Here is a 26,425-nt window from a genome sequence, read left to right on the forward strand (position 1 = left end):
TACTGTGCCACGTATTTGCCTGACTGTGGTAGGACTCAGTCTTCTTTCTCTCCGGGTCTCCTGTGCTTAGATGATGCCTGACACAAGTATGCAACATTATTTCTTGAAAGATGAAGGAACAATTTGTGTACGTGTTTTAATCACATGAGTTCTTTGGGTCTTCTACTTGCAATGATTTTCAGCCCTGCTGTACAGACACATAGCAAAATCTGGCCTTGCCCATTCCATTCCAGGAGCACCCCTCCACCTTGATGTCAACACACCTCAGCATTAACAAAAGACACCTGCATTCCTGTCTCCTCAGAGAATTATTTCAAATCCAAGACTCAAAGAATTAATGTGATAACAAACTAGATAATAGCAGGTAGTTATCCTTACAATAAGATCATATTGCAGTTTGGCATAGGCGGTACAATGGCAACAGAACCAACAGGACTTTCCAGCTTCTTTTTTGTACAGTATTCTCTTAAATATACTGTTAGAATTATAGTACTTTGAGATTTTTCAAACATATTAATAATTATATCTATATTTTAGTTACATGTTTTCCTAATGAGAAAATTCCCAAAGTTAGGTAGAGTGTAAATGAGGTATAACAGCAGGACCTAGAAGGTACAATGTTTTTAAAACACTTTCGAAAAAAAAAATAATCTCTTGACTATAGGCCATAAAATTTCCATGATTGTGACATAAATTTGAACCATAAATTAGACCAATTACTTTTAGATTGGTTCCTTTTGGCATAAATTTCAGGAGTAAGGTCAACTTGACTTTTTGACCATTCACCCAATAAAAAAGCAGAGCTGCCAGGCTTTGAGTAATCTAGTTAGTCCAACAAAGTCTGGCATCTTAACAAGCCCAAACTAGTTACTCAAACCAGTCTTCAGTGTAGCATTCAAATGATTACTCTGTGCAGTCCCGGAGGTATTCATTACAGACGAAATTGCTCTTGTTGCCTTGCATACAAGCTGAGTTTTCAATGGGAAATGAAAGGATGCCTGGAAAAATAGGCCACCTAATTAAGTTAAACTACTCTAGCATTTGGCTTGACATCTTCATTACTCAAAATTAAAAAGATGCTTCACTTGAGCACACAAGTTACTATTGTTTATGTTGTTTTCTTCCTAAATTGGCTTCGTACATGGAAGTCTGTTTTTCAGAATTATGTCTTGAAATAGCTCACATATTTCTTACAGTTTATAAAAATATCTTAATAACTATATGGACACTGAAGACTGGCACCATACAAATATATATCTTAGGGCTCTTGATCATCAAATATACATTAGTCTTTCTGGATGTTTTCTTGATAATTTACATTTTGGTATGATTGAAATTTAGATCATTTTTTTTACCCACTCAGTCTTTATTATTGTTATTATCGTTATTAATTGGATATTGACTCTGTTACCTATAAATGATCAGTTGAGAAATAGAATTCCTCAAAATATTTTTAAGTAGACCGTAAAATTTAAACTGAAATTCATTTGTCCATTTTATATCAACCTCTGTAGCACAGCTATTTGAGAAACATTTTAAAGCGTAAACACATACAGAGCACACCATCTACTGATTGCCAGTTCCTACTCATTGACACTAATGAGGCTGCTGACAGGTTAAATGTTGTGTATCATATACATTTCCAAGCTGTGGGATTTGCGAATATAAGACTCATTTTTTATTTCAGAAAATGAATGTTTGTTGCTGAGTATGCTTGAGAATTTTATTGTTATTGTCTCATAGTATGTTTTTTCAAGCATTAGGCAAACGCATCTCAGTGATAAAAATTATGAACCTATCTGAATGAAATGTGTGGCAAAACAGATTCTCAAAAAGCATCAGGCACCACGTGGACATTTAGGCACTGGTAAGAGGTCTGTGACTCCAGCTCAGAGCCTGACTTATGAATGACACACTTGTGTTTGTGACATTGTGAAAATAGCCCTTTGGCTTGTTCACAGTCAGTTTGCAGATGTTTTTCTTTGCACGTGAATAATGATGAAAAGCTAAATGATCGTTTCTGTTAAATTTATATATAATATATATATATATCCTTATATATGTATATATACATCCTTCTGTTAAATTTTGTGTGTGTTAGGTTTTTTCTTATCACTTATAATAAACCTGTCACCAAAGAATGTCTAAAAATTACAAATGGTATTTCAAGTTAAGAATAGCAATATGTTGAATGATGTCATCTGTCTATGCCAACTCCACTTCCAAGACGCTTAAAGATGGTTTCAAACAAACACTAAAATTGTATTATGCCAATATGTCAAGGAGAAGCAGTTTTGCCCACTTTTAGTATAAGAAAATTGAAGCTTGGAAAAGCTAAGGTGTTCCTCCCTACCACCACCCCCATCTGTTCTGAGACCTTCTATCCTCACCTGCCTCCGAGACACATTTTTACAAAGTGTCACATTTCCCTTTGCAGTTTCAGTTGCTCAGGTTTGGAGCAGACTTAGCTGGATTTCCCAGAAACACAAAGAGGGTTTCAGCTTAATCTTTATATCCATATTTTCTTTCTTTCTCGTGTGTTTTTTCTGATCTGTGTTATTTCACAGTTTGGATATAAAAATTTCTAACCTAATGGTTTGAGATTAATTGGTGGCTATCTTGGAAAATACTCTCCATATATTCCTTGTTGTTTGTAGGTTATGATCATAGATCCTGTTGCAGGCAAAGTCAAACCAATGACTGGCATCAAATTATTCAAATAGAACAGTCTTGTCTGAAACTAGAAAGGGCTTTGACGGCCACGATCTGAGATGGGTAATGGAGGCTTCCCTGGATGTGCCTGGGCCTCCTGGTGTTTTAGGAAAAGGCCTGCCTTCAAGAAGTGCTAAGCCCACTGTGAGTAGTTATTTTCTGAACCCACAAACCAGAGAGGCCTTGAGGAGTAGGAGTTGGGGGCAAGGACTAGGATTGAAGGGGTGGAGCAGGGCCAGCAGCTCTGAATTTGCCCACAGGGAGGCCTCAACTTATCTGTTCTCTTGACTATTGAGCTATTAATTTCCTATACTCTGACTTCAGTTAAACTTCTTGCTTGTCAAGATGATGGTAAGTTTTAGTAGGAAGCTTCTGCTTGGCTAGAAGTTAGGTTAGCACTCCCATACCCCCAAGGTAGTGAATGAAGTACACCCAAAATAAAAATAGTAACTGGAAGTTGACAGCTACCTGTCTCTGTGAGGAACTAAGCAAAGTCCTTGCATGCATTATCTCATTTAATCCTTAAAACAGTTCCTCCAGGATGAAAGTGGTAGAGGGACTGGCCAGACATCGAAAAGATAGTATATACCTGAGCTAAGATTCTGGCCCAGGAAAGCCTAATGCCCAAATCAGACTCAGTCCTTGTTCAGCGAGGCCTCACACTATTTTAGGACTTTAAGATCAAAATGTTGATGTGCTGGAGGTCCTGTCATGGCTCAGGGGCAATGAACCTGACGAGTATCCATGAGGATGCAGGTTCAGTCCATGGCCTTGTTCAGTGGGTTAAGGATCTCGCGTTGCCATGAGCTGTGGTATAGGTCACAGAAGCAGCTCAGATCCCACATTGCTTTGGCTGTGGTGTAGGCCGGCAGCTGTAGCTCCCATTCGACCCCTAGGCTGGGAACCTCCATATGTCATGGGTGCAGCACTAAAAAAATTAAAAAAAAAAAAAAAGACAAAAAATACGTTGATATGCTAACCTCATTCCTTATTAGTATTAAGATAACTGCAGTGTGTTAATGTGTGAGAATACCCTGAAAAATAGCAGGTTGAAACAAATAAAATTACAGATATTCGACCATCTTTTACCTCCAAAAGCAGCATTTTCATATTTCTACTTGAATTGCATATTTCCTATTTGCTCAAGCGCACATAAAAGCTGTGCAGAGGTGAGGTGTTTATTTGCAGGTCCTGGTTTCTTTTATCCAGAGCCGTGATTCCTTTCTCCCCCTCTTTTCCAGCCTTTTCCATACTTTTGCCATTATAGCTATCCCTGTTTCCTCTGTATTTTCATTGCTCTTCTTGTATGAATCCAGGAATCTTCCGTTCTTGGCGCTTTTTGTTTTCTCCACCAAAAGGTAAACAAAGTATAGGAGGTCTTTCCGTGGAAGCCGTTGCACCCATGCCAAGGTTCTTCCCAGGGATCACACTTCTGGGTAACTGAGGGAGGAGGAATCCTAGCTCCATTAAAGTCAGGAAATTGTCTCCAATTGTTCAGCTCTTTTTCCTTGCCCCTATCTTCACCTCCACTTCAGCGTAAGCTTTCTTGGTAGTGAAGAAGATGGGAAGTGAGATGATCCACTTAAAATTGCTTCCTGGTAAAAGATCCAAAGAATAGGAATTGCCTATCAGAGTATGATGATCTTTCCTGTTTCTGGCCCCCTTGATTGAAGGAGGAGCCAAATGAGAGCAGAAACCATCTGCTTAGCTCCCCTCCTCTGCTCATCTGGCTTCTTCATGAAGAACGTGAGTTTACATACCTGACACTCACTGATTCCTATGCAACAGGAAGAAATGAAAAGAATCGCCGTAAACACAGTGTATTTTGAAGTTTACATTAAAAAAGTATACATAGAAAAATAGGCCAACACCGAGTGCTCAATTCCATGCTGGCTTCCTGCTTATGATTAGCAAAAAGAATCTGACCATAAGCAAAAATCAATTTAGCACAGGTTTTTTTAAAAAAAGAAAATTTATTACATTAATTATGCTTTAATACAATGTTTTTTAAAATGAGTCTACAAAAAAAGAAAATTTATTAAAGCTCAAAGGCATACATACTTTAAAATAATATATAAAAATGTAAAGCATTTTATTCAATGGTTAAAAGTAAAAAAATTCTACATAATTGTGCTATGAGTTTCCTCTCTGTCCAACTAGTTCTCTAAATACAAGCAAATCATTTAACCTCTTTGGGCCTCATTTTTCTCATCTACTGAATGGGGACATAGTCTCTGAGGTCTTCTCTCAAGCAAGCATTCTGTAATTGCATTTAAACATAAGTATAGAACTCTAGAACATTATCCGAGGGGAAAAAATGCATAGGCTTATTCATCATGGTGTGGTTCATAATAGAGAAAAATTAGAAATACCCTAAATGTCTGGTAATAAGAAACTGGTGGAGTAAATTATAGAACATGCATGCAGTGATATAATATGAGTCATTTAAACAATAATGTAGATGATGTTTATTGACATGAGAAATTATTCGCAATCCATTTTAAGTGATCAGATTAAATTGTCTGATGGTACAATAATAATAATGTAGCTAATGTTTATTGATAGCTCTCACAAGCTAATATATTACTCATTATTTACATTATCTCGTTCATCTTAATTAATCCTGATATGCCCTTAATTAAGTGGACGGAATTATCATTCCTATTTTACAGATTTGGAAACTAGGGTTAGAAGATTTAAGTAACTATATCTACTAAGAGATGACATGAGATTTGCACATAGCATTTCTAGCTCCAAAATTAGAGATTTTTTATCTGATTTTGTTACTGAAAACAAAACAAAAGCCCAAAACAGTATAGCAAATATGGACTAAAAAGAATCTTGAAAGATACACATGTTTTAGTAGTATGGGTTTTTTTCCCAAGATGGTTGAATTAGAGTGATTTCTTCATGTATATTTTCTTCTTTTTCTCTAGTTAACATGAATTATTTATAAAATAAATCAAAAAATGTAGAACTGAATCTCAGAATATATGAACTCAATCTGAGAATTGAAGACATCTGAAAAACTAAAAAGAAAGGCAGACTGCATTTGTATGTAAAATTTATTCTAAGCAATGAAATTAAATGTTTTAATTATCCCCTTTAAACACTGAATGTAGAATGATGACCTGTTACCAGAACATCCTTGGGCCCCCTCTAGGGTTGCAGAAATAGCCTCTCCACTTCAATCTCGTCTCCCTAATCATCACCCTGTGGTTGTGGGTTGTGGGGGGAGTACATTATTTGTTTCCCAGAAGTATTTTTTTTTTAGTCAAAGGGGAGGTCCTTATGACAACTGCACACAACACCTGGTTTTAAAATGTCGCCTAAAAATTCAGCTTGGAGACTCATACGATACTGAGAGGAAATGAATCTCTTCCCCACTCCAGTATCCTTTATGAACTATGGCAGGAGAAACTCTTGTATGTAAACTCTTGTATGCTAAGGACTTTTCTGGAAGTCCTGGAGAGTGGTCCTAGCAGCAGCCATGACACTAAGAAAAAGACGGTTGGACTTCCCTGCCCCACCCAGCCCTGATCTGAGCGGGCTTGGCCCACTGCCCCAGCACCCCTATGTCAGACATTCTCTGAAGCAGCCTCAAGTTAGCCCTGTTGTCTGATCTTGTTCAGGCTTTGCACTCTGGTTTTTAATAATCCAATAAAAATAAATCCCAGTAAAGGCTCACATTGGGCCTGGTACCCCAAAGTTTGTTTTGATCTGTGGGATCAGTCTTGCCCTTGAAGTTTTCTTAGAGATTGAAGACATAACCTCCCTGTTGAACCTCCTTCCTGCCTTGTCTGGACTTGCTTGTTTGTCAGCTTCGTGGTCCTCCCTTCATAACTTACTACATCAGAGCAGAAGTGTCTGATCCTTGGGCTCTCTTATCAGGGTAAATCTGCTATAACAACTCCCCCCGCCATCATCCCAGCTTCAAGTAATTCCTCTTTCATTTCCACTCAGATATCATTTAGTTTGACAATCCAACATGCTGTTTATTGGAGGCCTAAGTTTTTATATGTCTTCTAATTCACTTCCTTTATAACAAACTCTTAATAGTACTTTGTATCTCAAATCACACTTTGCAGGAAACCTCACACATAGTAGGTTCATAGCAAATGCTTCCATGGCAAATGAAGTGCTCATTGCCTTTTACTTAACACAGATTACAGAAACAAATGAGCACAAATAAAACAAATGTAGTATGTTCTACCCAAAATTGCCTTTTGATAACTGTTGCTTGAAAAATTAGTACATTGTGGGTTTTTAAATGAAGATGATTTATTGCTATTGTCTAACATGTGAAGAAAGACAAAAAAATTGTTTGCAGGATCATTGGCTTGAGCACATCAATGGCACTGTTGGACAATTCTTGCTGAGTGTTAAGATGATTTATGTAACAGACCGAAGCTTTCCAGAGTAATACATTATAGTCTCAAGCTATCAACCCTTGTTCATGCAGAGACAAAAGAATCTGAAAAATCCCTACCTCTGAAGGTATTCTAAAAATAAATTGGAGATAATGTTGATGCTATTTAAACTCTTTTTAAGAGGTCACTATTACATGCAATATTTTAACTTCTGAAAACATTCAGAGGAAGTTTATTATTTCTCTAATGAACTCAGTTTACTTTGCTTTTCATTCAGTTATTTGAATTACACAACAAGAATTTTCAATAATACAAGATGAAACATGTTTAAAACATTAGCATTTTTCTATCCTGAACTTTAAGGAATTATGTTACAGATTAAAAATTAAGGCATTTCATAAACCTTTGATGGCAGTGCTATTTATTTATCTTTCAAATAAAGATCTGTATGAGAAATGTATTTTACAGTGTTATAACCATAGCCATATTTTTAGTGTATGCATGATTGCATGAAGCCATCACATAATTTAAAGATATGTACAAGATGATGTCTTTTGAATTCTTCTGAGTTCTGGGACTTCTTATCACTGGAGATTGAATGCTCTGTATAATGCTTGCAATATGTGGACAGAGACCCACAAATATAAGGCCCCTCTGGTGGAGAAACTAGATTTTTAAGAGGCAGGAAAAGACAAAGTTCGTAAGGAATTTCCCATGATTTGTTCCTGGTCAACATATATTAACACTCTATCTAGACAGTATGAAAGCATAAATTGTCTGTAATCAAAAGAAAAATCAATCTAATTAACATCCCACTTCTAGATGTAGTAATGTAGAATGAGGTTAAAATGTAAGAACAGGCTGTAGGGAAAGGAGATGTGGTTGCAGAAGGAGAAGATAATGTCAGCAGGATACCCAGGTCATGGGGTACATAAAGCAGTGTGATGAAGAAGAATGTGAGCGTGTCATTAGACAGAGGAATGAGTTCTGCCAGAAATCAGGTGAGACGATACCTTTCCTTTTTCACTGAAGTGGAAGTGTTGGGGGAGGTTGGACATGGGGAAGGACAGTGGCTTTAGTCAGAGGGCTAGAAAGGTTTCCAAAAATCAAATCAAAACAGATTGGAAGGATCTTCTATTACTTTCTTAGCCCTTGTCTTGATTCTTGTCTCAAAAACGACCCATCTGATTAGCAATTTGACACAACTCTCCCAGGGGAGACGGACTTCCTTTAGACAGAAGACCCTTTGTTAGAAAGTATAGCTTTTTTGCAAACTTAGTTCTCAAATTCACTCACCTTTTACCTGGGTCAGTAGGATGGAACTATCAGGAACTGCTCAGCCTGACGCAGGCCTGCAGCAGAGTTCTCTGAAGAAGCAGAGTTGCATAAGAAGGCATTATCATCTGAGCTCTTCCGCGTTCTTTACCCGTTCACTATTTCCTACTATCTTTCTCTTCTTGAATTTCAAAAGTACAATTTAATCCCATTAAAATAAAGGCAAGGAGTTCCCATTGTGGCTCAGTGGTTAACAAATCCGACTAGGAACAATGAGATTGCGGGTTCGATCTCTGGCCTTTCTCAATGGGTTAAGGATCCCGCGTTGCCGTGAGCTGTGGTGTAGGTTGCAGACACGGCTCAGATCCCAAGTTGCTGTGGCTCTGGTGTAGGCCGGCAGCTACAGCTCCGATTCGATCCCCAGCCTGGGAACTCCATATGCCGAAAGTACGGCCCTAGAAATGGCAAAAAGACAAAAAAATAATAATAATAATAATAATAAAATAAAGGCAAAAGCCATTTATGAGGAGCAATTAAATGAATATGTTGTGTATGAATGGGGTTATACTTTCAAAATGTATTCTTATCAATGGCACATATACTGAAATTTCTGTATAATGATGTCTAGACCCTCTCCTATTCAGTCTGTAGATGTTTGTTTTCTCAGACATGACCCCATCCATCCATGGCATATAAAAACCCATTTGACAATAACCATGGCTATGCTAAAGCTGCCATTTATCAAGAACTTCCTATGTGGCAGACATTTTATTAGGCTTTTTACCTATCTTATATGTTTTTGTTTTCAGGCTTATAAGAACCCCACAAAGCAGACTTTGAAACTTACTCCTCGCCAGGAGTAAGAAGCCTGCCCCAGAACCCATGCTAGTAAATGCTTCCAAGAGCCTGGAGCAGCCCTGTCTGCTGGGATCCAGACCCTCTAGTATTTCCAACATGCTCTGTGGCTTGTTTTATCAGTTACCAAGGAAGTATCATGAGGACTCTCAACCAGACCAGAATCTATCTCCTCATCAGAGAAAGATGTAGCACTTTATGAACTAAATATGCAAATGCCAGTGGTACAGTTTTAAGAAAATAACTTGAGGGAGTTCCCATGGTGGTACAATGGGAACAAATCAGAGTAGTATCCAGGAGGATGCGGGTTTGATCCCTGGCCTCACTCAGCAGGTTGGGGATTTGGTGTTGCCCTGAGTTGTGGTGTAGGTCACAGATGCAGCTCAGATCCCACGTTGCTATGGCTGTGGTGTAGGCCGGCGGCTGTAGTTCTAATTCGACCCCTAGCCTGGGAATTTACATATGCCATAGGACAGCCCTAAAAAGCAAAAAGAAAGAAAGAAGGAAGGAAGGAAGGAAGGAAGGAAGGAAAGAAGAAAATAACTTTATATAGTCACCGTAACTGTTATTTAAAGCCATAAAAATAGGCTCTTGAGGATGATAATATCTTGAAATTGCTTTTTTAGTGCTTCCAACTGTCCCCTGTGGCCGTTGAGAAGTTCATGTATATTCCAGAGTTAGCCATGCCTCCTGATAGCACTGCCCACTCTTCCCGCGTTCCGTGAGTCTTGGCTTCTGCTCCCTGGACACCCAGAGACACACAGGGATGCACAGAGCCCCTCACTCTAAGATAGAGCTATCCTGTGACGTATCCCAGCACCAGCAATACCATGTGATTAAGATCAGGGAGGATCTGGTTAAGTAATGATAATGTAATTTCGAGTTCTTTGCATCATTTAGATCACGCAGACTGGCTATGGTTTAGAGCAAATCGTCATGTTTCATTGTTTCTAATTTACCTTTCATTAACATGGTGAAGATCCAAGATAAAATTAAACGTATTGGCTTGAATTTCATGCCATCGACCCAAAGTAGTTTCTCTTCATTTATGTAGATGGTCACTGTTGACTTTATCATACCTTGGGGAGGAGGCAACTGCATGGTTCAGACTACTGAAAAGATTCTGAGCTCTAGATTTGGGTCAGGGTGGGGAGGTGGTAAAAACACTGCAAGTTGATGAGGAAGATGATAGCACCTTGAAAGTCTGTTATCTTCTCTTCTTCCAGGGCCTGGAACCTGGAACCCAGGCCCACGGGTCCTCAGGGGCCATTAACTGACTTTGGTGGTCTCAACTCAGGTTGAAAAATTATAGCCTGGTGTCTCATAGGGATATGCATGGTCTTCAGAAGGATCAAATGATCTTTGGTCTCAAGAGAGGTGGAGAATGGAAGTTTTTTATACCTGGCCTCACTGAGGCTTGAAGGAGGAAAATAAGCCCAAATTAGAAAAAGACCCTAAATTGGTGGAAAGTAGAAGCAATTTTCTGAGTTGCTCAGGAATGACCTTCACTGAAGCTTCTCTGACTACTCAGCCCCTGATTTCTTCACTAGTATCCCCTTTCTGTGTTCAGAGCACCCTCTCATGACCTCTAGTTAGGCCCTAATGGGGCATCATACCTGCCATCTCCAAGGGATCCTGCTGCAGATCCAAGGCTTCCGCCAGGTTCTCAGCTGCAGTCAGGATTAGGTCTCAACAACTTCTGAGAGCCAAGGGGCCCCAAACTCGCCCTTATGACTTCTCCAGGACTTCTGAGTTCTTGTAAGATGGCTAGTGGAAGACACTGCAGTGGGGGCAGATCAGTAGCCAGAGAGGGACATCAAACTACCTTACCCCAGCTATTCCCAGGCTCCTTAAGCCTTTACGTCTTGAACAGCATACTTTGGCTCCCAGCCACGCTGGGTAATCAGCGTTCCTCACTATGCCAGTGCAGTGGGAATGCAGGGTATTTATTCAAGGCCATGGAGTAACAATGGTATAGTCACAGACTTAATGCCTTTGAAGAGTCATCCTCCTATCCATTCATTTGTGTATATGTACATTCAGTGATTCATTTGTTAATTCATTCAATAAACGTGTAATCAGGCAGCTTCATGGAAAATTAGGAAAAATATTGAATTCTATCCAATTGTTACATCAACCCCAAAACTGTCTCTATAATTTACTATGGTTAAGGTTAAGTCAAATTTACTCCTCTTAGGTTTTAAGTAATCAAAATAAAGATGTCATGCTGTAAAAATTAATGTTGAAGAATTAGCTACTTTATTTCCATATTTAAAAAGTAATTAGTAATTAGTCTGGCGTTTAAGTTTTTGTAAGTTCTGTGACATTTTGACATTTATACAGTTACCATGATACTTTTACATGGCATCACTTATGCTGTAATAGGCTCCTGGAAAATAACCATCTCATGACTTTTAATGTAAAGAACAGAAACTACTAAGTAACCTTCTGTTGTTAAAATTCTTGATCCACATAACTACCCATTAACGGTTAAGTTGTGCAATCTGTGGTTTTGGTATATAAGTGCATGGATTAAATAACGCTAATATGTAATTACATGAAAATAAACCATGTAGCTTAAATTGCAGTACAGTTGTTATCACTGGACATGAATTGATACCAATTAAACCTTCCTTTCCAACACCACAAATTAAGATTTAACTACTGGGAGAAATTCTAGAATGTAAAGTTTCAGTATACCTTAGGTAGAATATCCCTGAGTACTTTTAGAGGTTTAATGGCATTCATAAAATTAAAAACATCTTTTTCCTTTATGGCTGGCATTAATTGTACCTTACTCAGGAAAGTTTCAAACAGACATCAATTAACTTCTTAAAAGATTTGTATCAACAAGTTCAGCCCTTGAAATGTTGACAAAATGACAAATTATGAATACTTGTGTTCTTTTAGAGTAAATATTTGATTTTAATGGGATGGGATGGAATTTGGGATAAGGAAAAATCTGATACTAATGCTAATACTAATTCTTAAATTATGAAAGAAATTTTGTTGATGAAAAACAGTTGAAGATTGGCACCTTTGTATCATTCAACCTAATAAAATAATAGCAGTTAGACTACTCATGGAAGTATCAGCAATAAAAATGTCTTCCTCCTTCATATATCCATCCCTCAGATGTATTGAGTTGATTGCTTACCTGCTGAGTGAAAGTTATTTAACCTCAGCCTCTCAATTTTCTCTTTAGGAAAACAGGGTAATAATAGCTCCACAAAGGATTATTGTTGGGATGAAATGAAGACAGCATAGTCAAAGGACTCCATATAGCACTTTGTATGAAATCAGCATCAATAAACATGCTGCTTCTCTCTCCCAACTCCCCATTTTGCATTTTTTATGCTTCTTCTTATATGAATACTTGTACCAGGGCCTGATGGTTTAGATCTACAGATTCAAGGTCTAAAATGTACCCGGGCAAGTGAGAATTTAATCAAACTTGCAGTTGTGACACAGAGCACTAATGTATTTTTTAAACAAGAGATAAATACTATAAATAGGAAAATTTGGTAAGTGATGACAACTTTTAGTGCTAGTGATTTTTTTTTTCTTTTAGCAGAACCTCAGATGTTTAAGGAAAATTATCTGCAGATATTTAAGGAAAATTATCAAATCTCTTCTTCATGCATCCCCAGTCTGTAACCCACATGTGCCTCTACATGACCAGGTCTCAATGCCAGATGTTCCAAGTAGCTCTTCATTTAATCATGTCTTCTGACAAAACCTAAACAAATATATCAAAACTTGTACAACACTTAGCAAGTGCAACTTGAAGATTTTCTGTTAGACAAATAGACGCCATCTGGAAAAAATAACCCCAGGCACTTGGAAGCAGAAGCATGAAGCTTATTGGCTGAACACCCCATGAGTGCCTTACACTACTTTCTTTGGCTCCTACCCTCTGGCTGCTCATTTCAAATCTTGCACACTCCAGCAGGCGCGCTACTGTCAGACAAGCGAGTCCTTGTTACTCACACGCTCACACACTAGGAAGACTCACTTACTTTGAAAGATAGGCTTGCAAGAATTATCTGGACCGAATTTGTTTCCTTCATATTATGACACCTGTGCTCTGAAAACTACAAAATATGACTGTGTTTTGATGTGAAATGGTAACAGTATTTTATTATTTGGTTCATCCTTCTATCTCCATTGTTTACCACATTCCATTTTTTAGCAGGCATGTCCTCATAGAATCTTTCTTTCCTTCTTGGCTCCCTCCCTTGATGCCTTATCTAAAAGCTGCTTTCTAAAAGAAAAAGCCCCACATATGTTATTTATTTTACCAATTGGCTTTTGTTCCTAAATTAGTATAATGAAGATACTAGTGTTGTTTTATCTTTCAAAATTGGCCAAACTGATTTTAATTGTTTGTAATATTATTTATCACCTTTTAGAGGAAAATCAAATAAATGCAAATAGTCAGAAATCAAGAAGGGCATCTTCATTTTTATTTTGATGGCATAATCTTTGTTATAAAAAGAGCTTATAATGGAATTATCTTGGTATATCAAACTTTCTATACTACCACACTTAGGTAACAATGCTTAAGTTACTGTTTTACTAAGTATTTTTCTTTGGTCAGCTTTGAGCATGTAACTCTTTAAAACTCAAAAACAGTTGCCACAGAACTTCTAGAATTCGTCTTATTACATCTCATGATCTGAGTAGTAGGAAGCCCTATGAAACATGTTTGATCAAACATTAATTTTATAAATTGGCTTTCCTTCCCCACAATTCCCATGAAAAATGTTTTCAGCTAGATTAAAACTCCGGAAAATTTTAATGGGACCTCTGAAATCTGTTTGAGTTCAGTTTCTTGGAAAAATAAAACTGTCTAATGGAAGCACTCTTTACATGAGAAGTGGCTGTGCCTTGGGGCAATTTTCTTCCATGCATAATAGAGAAATTGCAGCAGGATAATCTGAGTGTTTGAAATGTCTTTGCCAAATCCATAATGCTGCTTGTAATAATATCTGAAGGGGTCACGTGTGTTTATTCACGATGATGAAAAGAAGGGGATGATAATTTGCAACAATATCACCGTTGTCTTTTCAGTCCTATCCTGGCCCAAGCCTGGAAAGCGAAGACTTTAACATTCCACCTATCACTCCTCCTTCCCTCCCCGACCACTCGCTGGTGCACCTGAATGAGGTCGAACCTGGTTACCACTCTCTGTGTCACCCAATGAACCATAATGGCCTGCTACCGTTTCATCCACAAAACATGGACCTACCTGAAATCACCGTCTCCAATATGCTGGGACAGGACGGAGCACTGCTTCCCAACCCCATTTCTGTGGTAAGAGTCTGCTTACGGATTTGTGGTGGGGCACGGGGACACAGCACGGGCAAGGTCTCAACTCATACCAAAAGCTTTCAATTGTCATAACACGGCTTTCTGAAACCAGAATAAGTTCACACATATTTATAACGCAGAGTACTAAATACTTTTTGACACTGAAAGTCTGGTCATATAGTCAAACTTTTACAAGATTTTAGGTGAAGTTATCATAGAAAGTGCCATGTCTCAGCTACTGCAGGATTCCTCACCACAAGCAAGAACACCACATCTTCTGAACAGGCACTGCTATGAAGGTGGTTTCTCCTCTATTTTCATCTTTACTTTGAAGGTATAATTTGAGTAATCAAAATTTATCTCCAAGGTGTTTCTAGCTCTTGAACTTTGTTGTCACTTTGAATCTTCTAATGTTCAACACTCAATTTAGTGAGAATGCATATCACCCAGAAAACTAGCAAAAATTAAATTCTCAGCCCTTACCTAGAAAGTCCAAGGGTCTGTATTCTTTTTTTTTTTTTTTTTTTTTTTTTTTTTAGGGCTGCACCAGCAACATATGGAGGTTCCCAGGCTGGCGGTCAAATCAAAGCTATAGTCGCCAGCCACAGCCACAGCCGCTGCCACAGTAACGCCAAATCTGAGCCACATCTGCAACCTACACCACAGCTCACAGCAATGCCGGATCCTTAACCCACTGAATGAGGCCAAGAATTGAACTTGCGTCCTCATGGATGCTAGTCGGGTTCATTTCTGCTGAGCCACGACGGGAACTCCCAAGGGTTTGTATTCTTAGCAAGCACCCCATGATTGAGAAGTACATCATAAAATCTTTCATTCTGATTTTTATGTCATCTAAAAACTTAATTTCTCTATTTTCTCAAGGAGTGGAAAGTGTTTTCAGTAGTATATGGCCAAGGGCAGAGCTTTCTACCATGTCAGGAAACTCTCAGTTTAACAGGGACTTCTAGTGAGCACTCTTTGGTTTCTGTTGTTCAGTCATTCCAGCAGTCCAGCCATTTCTATAGTCATTTTTGTAAGTTGCTGAACAGTGCTGCCATGTTCACAATGAACAATTTGACTAACTTGCGCATATTACATCATTTCTGATAGGAAAGCGCTTCATATTCTCACTTATCTAAATCATACGGGGATGTATCTCTAACTTGGTTTTTCTGTTAATCATGAGCTTTATGTTGATGTCCCCCCTCTTTATGGAAAGCAAACCCACAGTAGTTTGGGGGGAATGAAGCCCAGAGCCTAATGCCAAGGGCCATGGGAAGGTATAGAATTCTCCTCAGAACTGGCAGCTAGTTGGTGGCCAAGAACGGAGGACTTGTTTGCAGCACAAGCAGTAACAAAAAAATGGCACTGATGCCCCAGTTTTAGATTATATTCTTCCTGTAGAGCTACCCTGAGAGTATTAACCATGACTTTGTAAAATTGAAAATGGATTTTTTAGAAAACATACTAAATGCCTGTCTGAAAATGTTGTACTTCAAAGTATACCTTAAAAAAATCACATGCCTGTTATTCCTCTTTGGGGCTAAGCCTTCAGACCCAGTTCATGAGCCAGTAAGGTGTTCAGGTCATGCTTTAGAGGCTCCTGTCTTCACTGGAAGGAGAGGAAGACACAGTGTGTAAGGTACCAGTTTTGTGTTCCATGCTTCTCCCTCATGTGCGAATAAAGTTGGGCCATACGAGGGATAATGAGATACTCAGTTATATAGTTTTAGACTCAAACCCCTTTTTCTTTTATATAATTTGCCTTCTTAGCATTCTTAGGACCTTTTCAATTCACTGTTCATTCTTTAAGAGACGCTTGTACAACCTCAGTATACTTGTATCTGCCATTTCCCGGTTTTGCCCTCCTTGCTAGTCCCTCCATCTCCAGATGACATGGTCAGGACCAGACTTTGTCCCAGCCAAGAAACACACCACGTTCTAGGCTCTTCCTCTGCTTTGCTTCCCTCTTTCCTCGTCAGGAGCTTCTGCTCATCTTAGTTCTTCATGTTCTTTCCACCCATCCGAATGTCAAGAACTAGACCTCGGTATTTTCCCATCCACATGATATTTCTCTTGGAACTTTTAACACTTTACAAGGCGGAGGGGCGTTGTTCGGCCTAAGCTAAGTGAGGGAAGTTCTAATTTACCATTCTAGTTGTCAGCAGTCTATATGGGTATTTCATAGGATGGTAAAAATTTCCAGTACTTCCAAACCATATTCTGAGGCAGACTTCTACTTTGCATGCTCACAGTATTGGTCCTTGCATTTTATGCTGTAAGTAAAGAGCTGCTCCAACAAGTTAAGTTTTGGTGAGACTTTGGATAAACTTCAGCACTGTCCAATAGAACTGTCTGTAATGATGGCTTTTCTATTATCCATGCTTTCCGATAGCAATAGTCATTGGCTATTGAACACTTTAAATGTGGCTAGTGTGACTGAAGGACACATTTTTATTACATTTTAATTACTCTACATCTAAGGTAGCCACATGTACTTAGTGGCCACTATCCTGGACAGCAAGGTCCAGTTAATTACGTTGATTTAACATTAAATCTATACTAAACCCATTTTTTAAGCCAGCATGATCTTGGAGAAAATATGTTTGGAGATGAAATTTGTTTTAAGAATTAGGTTTCAAGGCTTGGATCTCTTACTGGATTTCAGGAGCCAAAGTTTGATATACTGCAAAGTTGCAATAGAAATCTAATAAAATTGGAAAGGCCAACTTTATTGGAATCTACTAATTTCTTTAGAAAACTAAGGGCCTCCCCAATTCTTATGTTGAGCTATCATGTATTTAGAATGCCACTCATTGGTGCATACATTTTAAATGCTTACCATTCTCTAAATGTTTGAAAGTCCTCAAATTATTGGTAAGATATGATCACTGTTCTTCAGGAGCTTGTAAACGACAGGAAAAAAAACCATAAATAGTTTGAGTGAAACTGTTTGAGTGAAAATATGAATGAGCTAGAGACCCAGGGAAGGATTAAACTCAGTTTTACTGGCTGTAAACCCAGTAGGAATTCCTGGTTGGGAGTTTCCCTTTCAGTTCAGTGGTAACAAACCCAACTGGTATCCATGAGGATGCAGGTTCAATCCCTGGCCTTGCTCAGTGGGTGAAGGATCCAGTGTTGCTATGAGCTGTGGTGCAGGCTGGCAGCTGCAGTTTCGACTCAACCCCTAGCCTGGGAACTTTCATGTGCCACCAGTGCGGCCCTAAAAAGCAAATAAATAAATAAATAAATAATTTTTTTAAACTAAAAGAAATTCCTGGTAGGAGGAGATGATTACAGTAATCTAGTTTGGGTAGTTTATAAAACTTAGTGGGAAAGGTAGGAGGGCGGTCAGGCCTTGAAAGATAATTTCAATTGAGACAGAGAAAAGAAGAGGCCTTTAGGATACATGGCATTTGAAAAGCAGTCTGGATATTTTAAGTTGGGAGATTTGACCAGAGGCTTCAAAACCAATCTAAGGGAGTTCCCATTATGGCTCAGAAGGTTAAAAACCCAACATAGTATCTGGGAGGACGAGGGTTTGATCCCTGGCCTTGCTCAGTGGGTTAAGGGTCCAGCAATGCCAAAAGCTGCAGTGGTAGCAGGTCACAGATGCAGCTCAGATCCGGTGACTATGGCGTAGACCTGCAGCTGCAGCTCTGATTCCACCCCTAGCCTGGGAACTTCCATAAGTCGCAGGTGCAGCCCTAAAAAGAAAAAAAATCTGAGGATTATGGGCCTGATATGATGGATTCTAAAAAAAAAAATGACTGTTTTCAGTCAAGGCAAAAGCATTATGAAAGCAGTGTCATAGGTACATCTTTCCAGCATCTCTCTGGATGGATAACGGCAGCAAGAAATTAGAGTTGTGGCAAATCTGAGGAACCTGTTGTCATGACTCAGGCAAGGAGTGTTGAGACACACAGAGTGGTGACAGAGAAAAGAAAGACGGACTGCAAAGCTGTTTGCACATCATTCCCAAATAAATGAATCTAAAGATGAACAAACCTTCATATTGCCATATTTTACATTTAAAAAGCACTGTGGATTATTTTCCTTGAAAGGAATTTCAGGAGTATAAGATATTCTTTTCGTGCTTCTTTGTAAAAACTGACTAAAACCCCTTCCTAGTAACTTTGCCCTTGTCAGATGTAATTGCAAAATGTAGCAACCAAACTATTGATTGGTTTGCCAATTGCTGATGTGTATTTTTAAATAGTACACAATTTAGATCATCAGTGCTTATACAGAGGAGGAAATAATGGCTACAGAAAGCGGGATGTGAAAGCTGCCCACCAAGAAATTATAGGGCTCTTTCTGATCTCTTCTTTCAAGGTCACCTACAGATTAGGAACAACTAAAAGGTAGCAATGTGGATTCTAAATAATATTCTTGCTGTAAATTATAAAATCTTGTGAGTATAAGCCGCCCTAGGTAGATTTATGTATAGGATCAACTATCTTCACTTTTATTTTCCAAAAGCTCTTCAGTGTTATTAAAGCTGAGTCTTTTGCTGTTAGTATGGTGCTCAAATCTTTGTGTTAGTGTTTTCGCATGATGAAAATTTTAGAATTTGAATGGATCAAAGAGGTGGAAATATTCTAGTTATAATTTAGATATTGTGTATATTTCAGAAGTTATTATAATATTTAACATATATGCATTATTATGTTATGTATGTTGCTGTTTATACAATATATAATCTTATCTGAAAATCTATTTTAAATTTAAATTTTCTTGTATCTGCCTGTTTCTTATCCCTGCTGTCAACATATGTGATACAGTTTTCACTGATGATACGTATTTCCAACAAACGTATAATATGTCACATGTAAAAAATGTAGTCCATAAATAGAAATCAGTGTCCAAATAAGTGTTATTATCCCAGTTTTACAAATAAAAAGTGGATGTTTAAGGTAGTTAAGGGACTTGCTCAGTGGCTCAGCCAGTGAGTACGCCAGCTTCCTTATCTGAAAGACAAGGATATTGATCATCCTTTCCTCATGGAGTGAAATAAATATTTAAGATTTGCTTAGACCATTGGTTGGCACATGGAAAACATTATTATATAAGTTTGTTGAATAAAATATGAAAAGCCTGGGGTTCCCGTCGTGGCGCAGTGGTTAACGAATCCGACTAGGAACCATGAGGTTGTGGGTTCGGTCCCTGCCCTTGCTCAGTGGGTTAACGATCCGGCGTTGCCGTGAGCTGTGGTGTAGGTTGCAGACGCAGCTTGGATCCCGCATTGCTGTGGCTCTGGCGTAGGCTGGTGGCTACAGCTCCGATTAGACCCCTAGCCTGGGAACCTCCATATCCCGCAGGAGCGGCCCAAGAAATAGCAAAAAGACAAAAAAAAAATAATAATAATAAAATAAAATAAAATATGAAAAGCCAGCTTGTATGACTGTTTCGGAGAAGTTAAAATGCGTAAGAGAGATTTTCCAAAAGAGTTATTTATACTTAAATCCTAATCTTCTTCACATCTGTCCAAAAAAAAAAAAAAAAAAAAAAAAAGACAGCAGCCCTACTACTCACCAGAGAAGCCTTTAACTTCTACTGAGTGTCATTATAATCATTATGATTAAAACTGACATCTTTGGGCTGCAGATGCCTCAGGATTTAAACCTGGCACTGTCACATGCCAGCTGTGTGACAGTGAGCAATGTACATAACCTTTCTGTGCCTCAATTTCCTCACCTATATAATTGGATATAATAGGATGTTTAATCCCATAATATTCAGACATTAAAGTAGGTAATATCTGTAAGGCAGTGCCTGTCACACAGTAGGTGCTAGATATATTCAGTGAAAATCCTTTTCTGATGAAAAGGTCACCAGGATAGAATATCTAGATTGCCCTCTGAAACTTGCCATAAACATATAGAGGGTAAAGCATACATAGGGTAATATATTTTTCCTTCCCAACTTTCCCACCACTTCCTTTTTGTACATTCTTGCCTGTGCCATTTTATGTGTTAGTAGTCAGTCGGGACTCCTGCAAAAAGTTAGATTTCTGGCACTTGAAAAAAGATTCCATTTTCTTACAGTCCCTATTTTTCAAGGCCAGGCTATAAACCAGGGTAGAATTTCTATTAGTATATACTGTCAAACAAGTGCCAACCAGTTCTGATTCTCTAGGTCCAAGTTAAACAGCCATTCATGACCCAATATGCAAGAGTTCCATTTTTCTCAAAATTCCCTTGAGTTATTTTGATAGTGGGTAATTGACCAGCTTGTGCTTTTCCAAGAGTGGAATCTGGTTGGAGGAGCACTGGAATGAGAGCCTGGAACGCCAGGCCCTGCCTGGGATAAGCTTGTGAACCGAGTGCAGGTCACTGTACCCAGTCTATAACTGGCGGGGTCAGGCTAGAGAAGCCAGGAATCAGCTAGAGCTGCATTGCTCTTATTCATCTCACATGTCCACATTTCTTGTAAAAGTTCCGTTGAACATAGGATTATGCCCAAGAAAATGGAAAACCACAAGACTGGTTGATCTCTGAGATCCTTTCCAGGGCTGGCATTTTCCTATGATTCATTCTCTGTCGACCACACAACTGTGATCCAGAGTCACAACTCATTCAACTCGTCACTTTAGTTACTTAGTCATTTTCCCCACCATCACTTGGGCTTTCTCAGTGTTCTACCTGTCCTCCTGCCCCAAAGCCTAATCTGTTAAGGTATTTGAACCTATTGAACAGAACATTTCTTTTAAGTGGAAAATATTATTCTACCGTTAAGAAGAAAGTGATGTTGTTTTCATGTTGTTAAAAAGAAACTACAGAGCTAATTTGGGAGAAAGGTAGAATAAGAAAATGTTAGTATTAAGTATTCATGGTTTAATAAAAATCCTTTGATTCCTACAAACTGGAATCAAGAGCCTCTCCTTTTTCTCTCCAGCCTGGCACACTCACTGCTGGGTTTCTCCATGGATGGGTGGAAGGCAAAATGCAACTTTGTATAAAGTCATCCAAGGCTCGCTGCCCAGCGATATGTGGCGATTGCTTGTTCTTTGTGCAGGCAACAGAAGCTCTTTCATACAAAGGAAAACCGTGCTAAGTTTGAGAATGGCCTCGCAGAAAGGATTCATTTAGAACCTGGGCTTTTTGTCGAGTGTGGTTCCTAATGATACATTATAGAAAATTTACAGTGAAAAAAGCAACAAAGAAGATTTCACTTTCTTTGAATGCATCAGATTTTCGGTTCTGGAGTTTAAAATGGAAAAAGATGTTAAAAGGCAATAAAATTGGGGGGTTTATATCCCAAACGCCTTATTTTTTTCCAGGCAACAAAAGCAAGCATAATGTATATACTCAGATTTATTGTCATTTGACGCTTTCAGTCATGGCACACTTTGCATTCAAAGGCCACTGTACAATTGTTGTGACAGCTATCACCTCAGTAGGTACAGTACAGGACGCAGGGAGCTGAAGCAGGAGTGTTCCTCTGGGTCTGGAGGGAGTGCCGTCCATCAAGGCAGCCAGATGTATTAGAGCAGCATGAATTGCTAATATGCCGCCATTATGGAAAGGACCACTGGCATATTGAATAATGTAGCTTTCAAAGCCAAGCAGAAAATGTGATTACAGACAATTTGATTGCTATTTTTAAAATAAATATTTTCAAAATCTGGAGATATTTTATTTCATGTAACGCATAAAGTATGTAACAGTGGACTAGAGCTAAGCATCTTTCAGGACACGAAGGAGCTAGTGATATCAGCCCCACTTAGATGTGAAATAATAGAAGCATTCGTCTAAAATGGAATGGATGTCACTCTGGTTTGTTTCTTTCTTTTAAAAATAGAGGGAAAAAGCAATAAAAAGAAATGATTTTGCTGACTTTGACAGAAGTAAAAAGATGAATAATTATTTAGCATTATGCCACAATTCATCAAATATTTAGTAATTACAGCCATTTTTTCACAAATTATCCTTTTTTGAATATTGCAGCACATGAGAACAGTGTAATAAACCACTGTAAAACTGTGAAAAAATAGGCTGGTTTTTGTTCTTTTTTTTTAACCATATATAATAAAAGTGTGTGGTTTGGTTTTTTTTTTTTTTTTTTTTTTTTTTAATGTCAGATTCCTAATAAGGCTAAAGATAAGTGTCGTTTGTGGTTAGTTGTTAAGCTCTACTTAAGCCCTTTCTTTGCTCAAAACAGACTACTTTGAATGTGGTATTGATAAGTAGTTCAATAGACTCAGTATGCTAATGATTTGGGACTATCTTTTAGTGCTATAATAAAATATTGTTCCAAACTAGCGTTCCTCCCTAATAGTGTTCAGGAAAGGAGCCAATTTTAAAATAACACTTTTCCTTTCTTGTGCCAAGTACGAAAACTCAAGATTCACTTTGTATATAGGGCTTGCTGTGCTTCTTCTTCAGCCCTAGAGCTAATGTGGATGAGTGCCTCACCCACGCACAGAAGAAGGTAAAAAGCCAGAAGACCAGTTATATAACATACCGTAAGCAAACTTGGGGAGCTATTCATTCCAGTCTCTCAATTCCAGACAGAAGTAAACCTAAACCATTTAAGATATGTGCTTTTCTATCTAAGAGCCATGATTCCACAGCTTTCCTTGGTAGTCTGTTTGTGTTTAATTAACCTTGTAACATTAAGTCAAATTGAATAAGAGATTTAGATTCCTTCCAGGAAGTTCCTTATTAAAGTTAAACTAAAATATCTTACTGTAGTTTCATTCTGCTTTTTCTGCCTCAGACATCTGAATGCTTGAAGAACAGTTGATTTTAAGTATTTGGCATTTATTAAGTTGGTTCTACAGTTGTGTTTTACCTGGCCCAAATAACCCCAACTCCGTTAACCTTTCTTCAAAGGTCATATTCTCAACTTTTAAATCAAATGAACTTCTTTTTTTAATTTGCGATTTGGAGGAATGCTGACCACAATGGGAGGCAGAGCTCCATACAGAGTCTGAGGTTGCAGATAAATTTCTGAATTTCTCAAAAATACTTCTCGACCCAACATGGACGTTTTATGATAGGCTCTTTAATAGCATCATTGATTGCTGACATATTTAATTTTTGACCCATCGATCACTCCCACAACGTGTGTCCCTCACTGTATTGGTATCTAGCCAGCAATTCCCCACCTTGTTTCTGTGTAGCTCATTTCTCATCCTAAAGGCAAACATCTGGGAAGGACATCATCATGTTACTCGTCAAGGCATCTTTTTTTTTCTGGCTGGGTATCCATTATTTAAATAGCCCTTGGCAAACAAGGAGAGAAGAAAAATGTAGTTATGTGCTCCTAATTGTCCTTGGACAAACAGCTTCTAAGTAGGCCCATAAGTAAGACTCCCCAGGCCCTGGCAATGAGGTTTTGGTCACTAGCTGTACCCTCGAATTGTTAATAAAATGTTTCCTAAAGTGTTGAGAGGAAGTTTGCATGGAAGGTGGAGGGGGAAGAACAAACAGCAGATGAGAACAGAAAGTGGTTCAGGAGAGAGATCAAGTTCCCGAAGCAAAGCTCCGTGGGACGTGTGCTTCCTGCGTGTGGTCTTCCTGCTGCCCCTTCTCCAACTCCATGCACATTGTCTGTGTCTCCTCCTCATTGTGGGTCCAGGAAGTGCTCTATCCTCACCCTGTCCCCTAAATAGCGATGACAACACTTCATCCATCAAGTCTTGACTGTAAATCGGGCCCTGAGCTAAGCACTGTACACGTGTCCTTCTGACTCCCTCTTTCCTTCCCCAGCCCTTCACTTAACACCCTGGACATTCCCCACCCCCACCCCCAACCGTGGGAAGGAAAAGTTTGCTCCCTCACGCTCTGCCTGGTGAGCTCTGTACAGAAAAGAGGACCTAGACACCTTGAGGCCTTATTTGGTTCCATTGTCAAGACTTCTATGTGGAAATCATTGATAACAGTATTATAAGTAGTGCCTGACACAGAATAGGACCTTGATAACTATTTCTGATCCAGTGAGTAAACTTGTGTGTTTCCACTGGAACCCTTAATGCTATCCCCAGACAGGTACAGGATCATTGTTGCTTTTTTTTTTTTGCCAACACTTCTAAGTTGTATAATCTTCTAAAAATAATACAAATATTCCGGTTTTCAAAAAGTATAATATCATGTGTTGTGGAGTCAAGTCTACTTTAACACTTTCAATTGAGCTAAATGAATTTGAGCCCTAAACTTATATCCATTTTGTAGTCTTAACACTTCATCAACTTACTACTAATTATTCCTAACTCATACCACAATTAAAGTAATATATTTGACAATTAAATATATAGGTTTTTTTTTTTTTTTTTTTTTTGTCTTTTTAGGGGCACACCCACGGCATGTGGAAGTTCCTAGGCTCAGGGTCAAATCGGGAGCTGTATCTGCTGGCCTACACCACAGCTACAACATCATGGGATCTGTGCTGCATCTGCGACCTACACCACAGCTCACAGCAACACTGGATCCTTAACCCACTGAGTGAGGCCAGGGATTGAACCTATGTCCTCCTGGATACTAGTCAGATTCATTACCACTGAGCCACAGTGGGAACTCCCTAGTTGATCTTTTTTAGATGAATAGTTTTACTTTCTGAGTAGACCTATTTTTGTGGAAAAAAATTATCAGTAAAATTATAAGACATCTAAAGGAACATATTTCTGCCTAATCCCCTAAAATCTTGGGGACAGAAGGAGCAATGTATAGAGAATTAATGTCTGTTAAAGATTAGCCCATAATGACATGTGTTAACTTTTTTTTTAATCTTAGAAAGATTCAGTCTTTGACTTGCTGTTTGCTTGATTTGGACGAGTAGATTATTAACATTAAAATGTTGCGTTATAAATCCATTTAGCCATGGAGTCATTGAAGAATTAGTCTAAAATGCTTTTCAGAACAATGAACCAGTCTCACTTCAAGGTACCGCTTCCTTCATTATTCATTAACTGTTCTTATCTAGAACATATGGGAACATTTTGAGAGCAGGTTTTGTTTTTTTTTCCATTTCAGTTTTTTTCCAGTTTCAAAGTTCTGAGTTCTCTTATGTGGACAGGCAATACCTACAGGAACATAATATTTGTCTTTTTATATTAGTCATTCATATTTGTTTCTCTGCCAGAAGCAACACACACTCCATTGGAGAAAAGGTATGAAGTACTGCAGGGTCTCTGGCCATTTGAGACAGTCGTTAAAATTTAGATTCAAGTTTCCTTTTCTGGATCATTTAAAATATCACAGACACCATAATCGTCCAGAGAACAGGTCTTCTTTCTTCACCTAATAAATATATTTAGCATTTTGATAGATATATAATAACAAAATTGATAGCTGAACTTCTCTGAATTTAATGGAGTGTACTAATTCCCTAGGGAAATCTAAGTACTATCTGACAGAAACAGGATTAAACTCCTTTTGTAATTCCAGAAAGACAACAAACTTTCTCAAAATTTGTTACACTTGAAGGGTATATTCTCAAGAAAAAAAAAAAAAAGAAAAGAAAGGTATATTCTTTAATCTTTGAGGAATTTTTGTTTTTAATCGAAATTTTGATGGTCTTTAATAAAATATTATTCAAGCCCCAAAACTCACATTACACTGTTAACATTTTTCATATCTTTATATGCAATGCATAATTAATCACATTTTTTGCTAACCAGCAGACATAAATAATGGCTTACCAAATGGAGACACAGCCATTCTTCATACATTATGAAACTCGAAAACGATCTGGATGAAAAACCAAGTCTTGCTTTAATGAAGACGGAAGATTCCTAAAAGTTATTGCTAAAAACATTATATGATTGAGACTATCAAAAGACAAAGCTATTAGCCTTCTAAAGCACTGTTGTGGGGTGCACATTTCTTATAGAGCTTGAACAATTAACAGGACAAGGAGATGAGTCAGGCTCAACCGAGTAACCATATTCACAAAGA

The 26,425-nt window shown here is 38.3% G+C and overlaps 1 protein-coding gene across 4 annotated transcripts in view; it reads left to right on the forward strand.

Annotated features, from left to right (window-relative positions):
* TOX (thymocyte selection associated high mobility group box) overlaps positions 1 to 26,425 on the forward strand; it is a 301,744-nt gene that overhangs the window by 156,778 nt on the left and 118,541 nt on the right. For all 4 annotated transcript variants that reach the window (XM_021089342.2, XM_021089343.2, XM_085022318.1 and 1 more), the window contains one exon: positions 14,286 to 14,528. In XM_021089342.2, coding sequence (XP_020945001.1) covers positions 14,286 to 14,528 — 243 coding nt within the window. The remainder of the gene's footprint in view (positions 1 to 14,285; positions 14,529 to 26,425) is intronic.

Source organism: Sus scrofa, chromosome 4, assembly GCF_054392235.1.
Source record: "Sus scrofa isolate SSC_HxYL_T2T_F1_AM1 chromosome 4, Sscrofa_HxYL_maternal_Yorkshire_Landrace_v2.0, whole genome shotgun sequence".
Lineage (NCBI taxonomy): Eukaryota > Metazoa > Chordata > Mammalia > Artiodactyla > Suidae > Sus > Sus scrofa.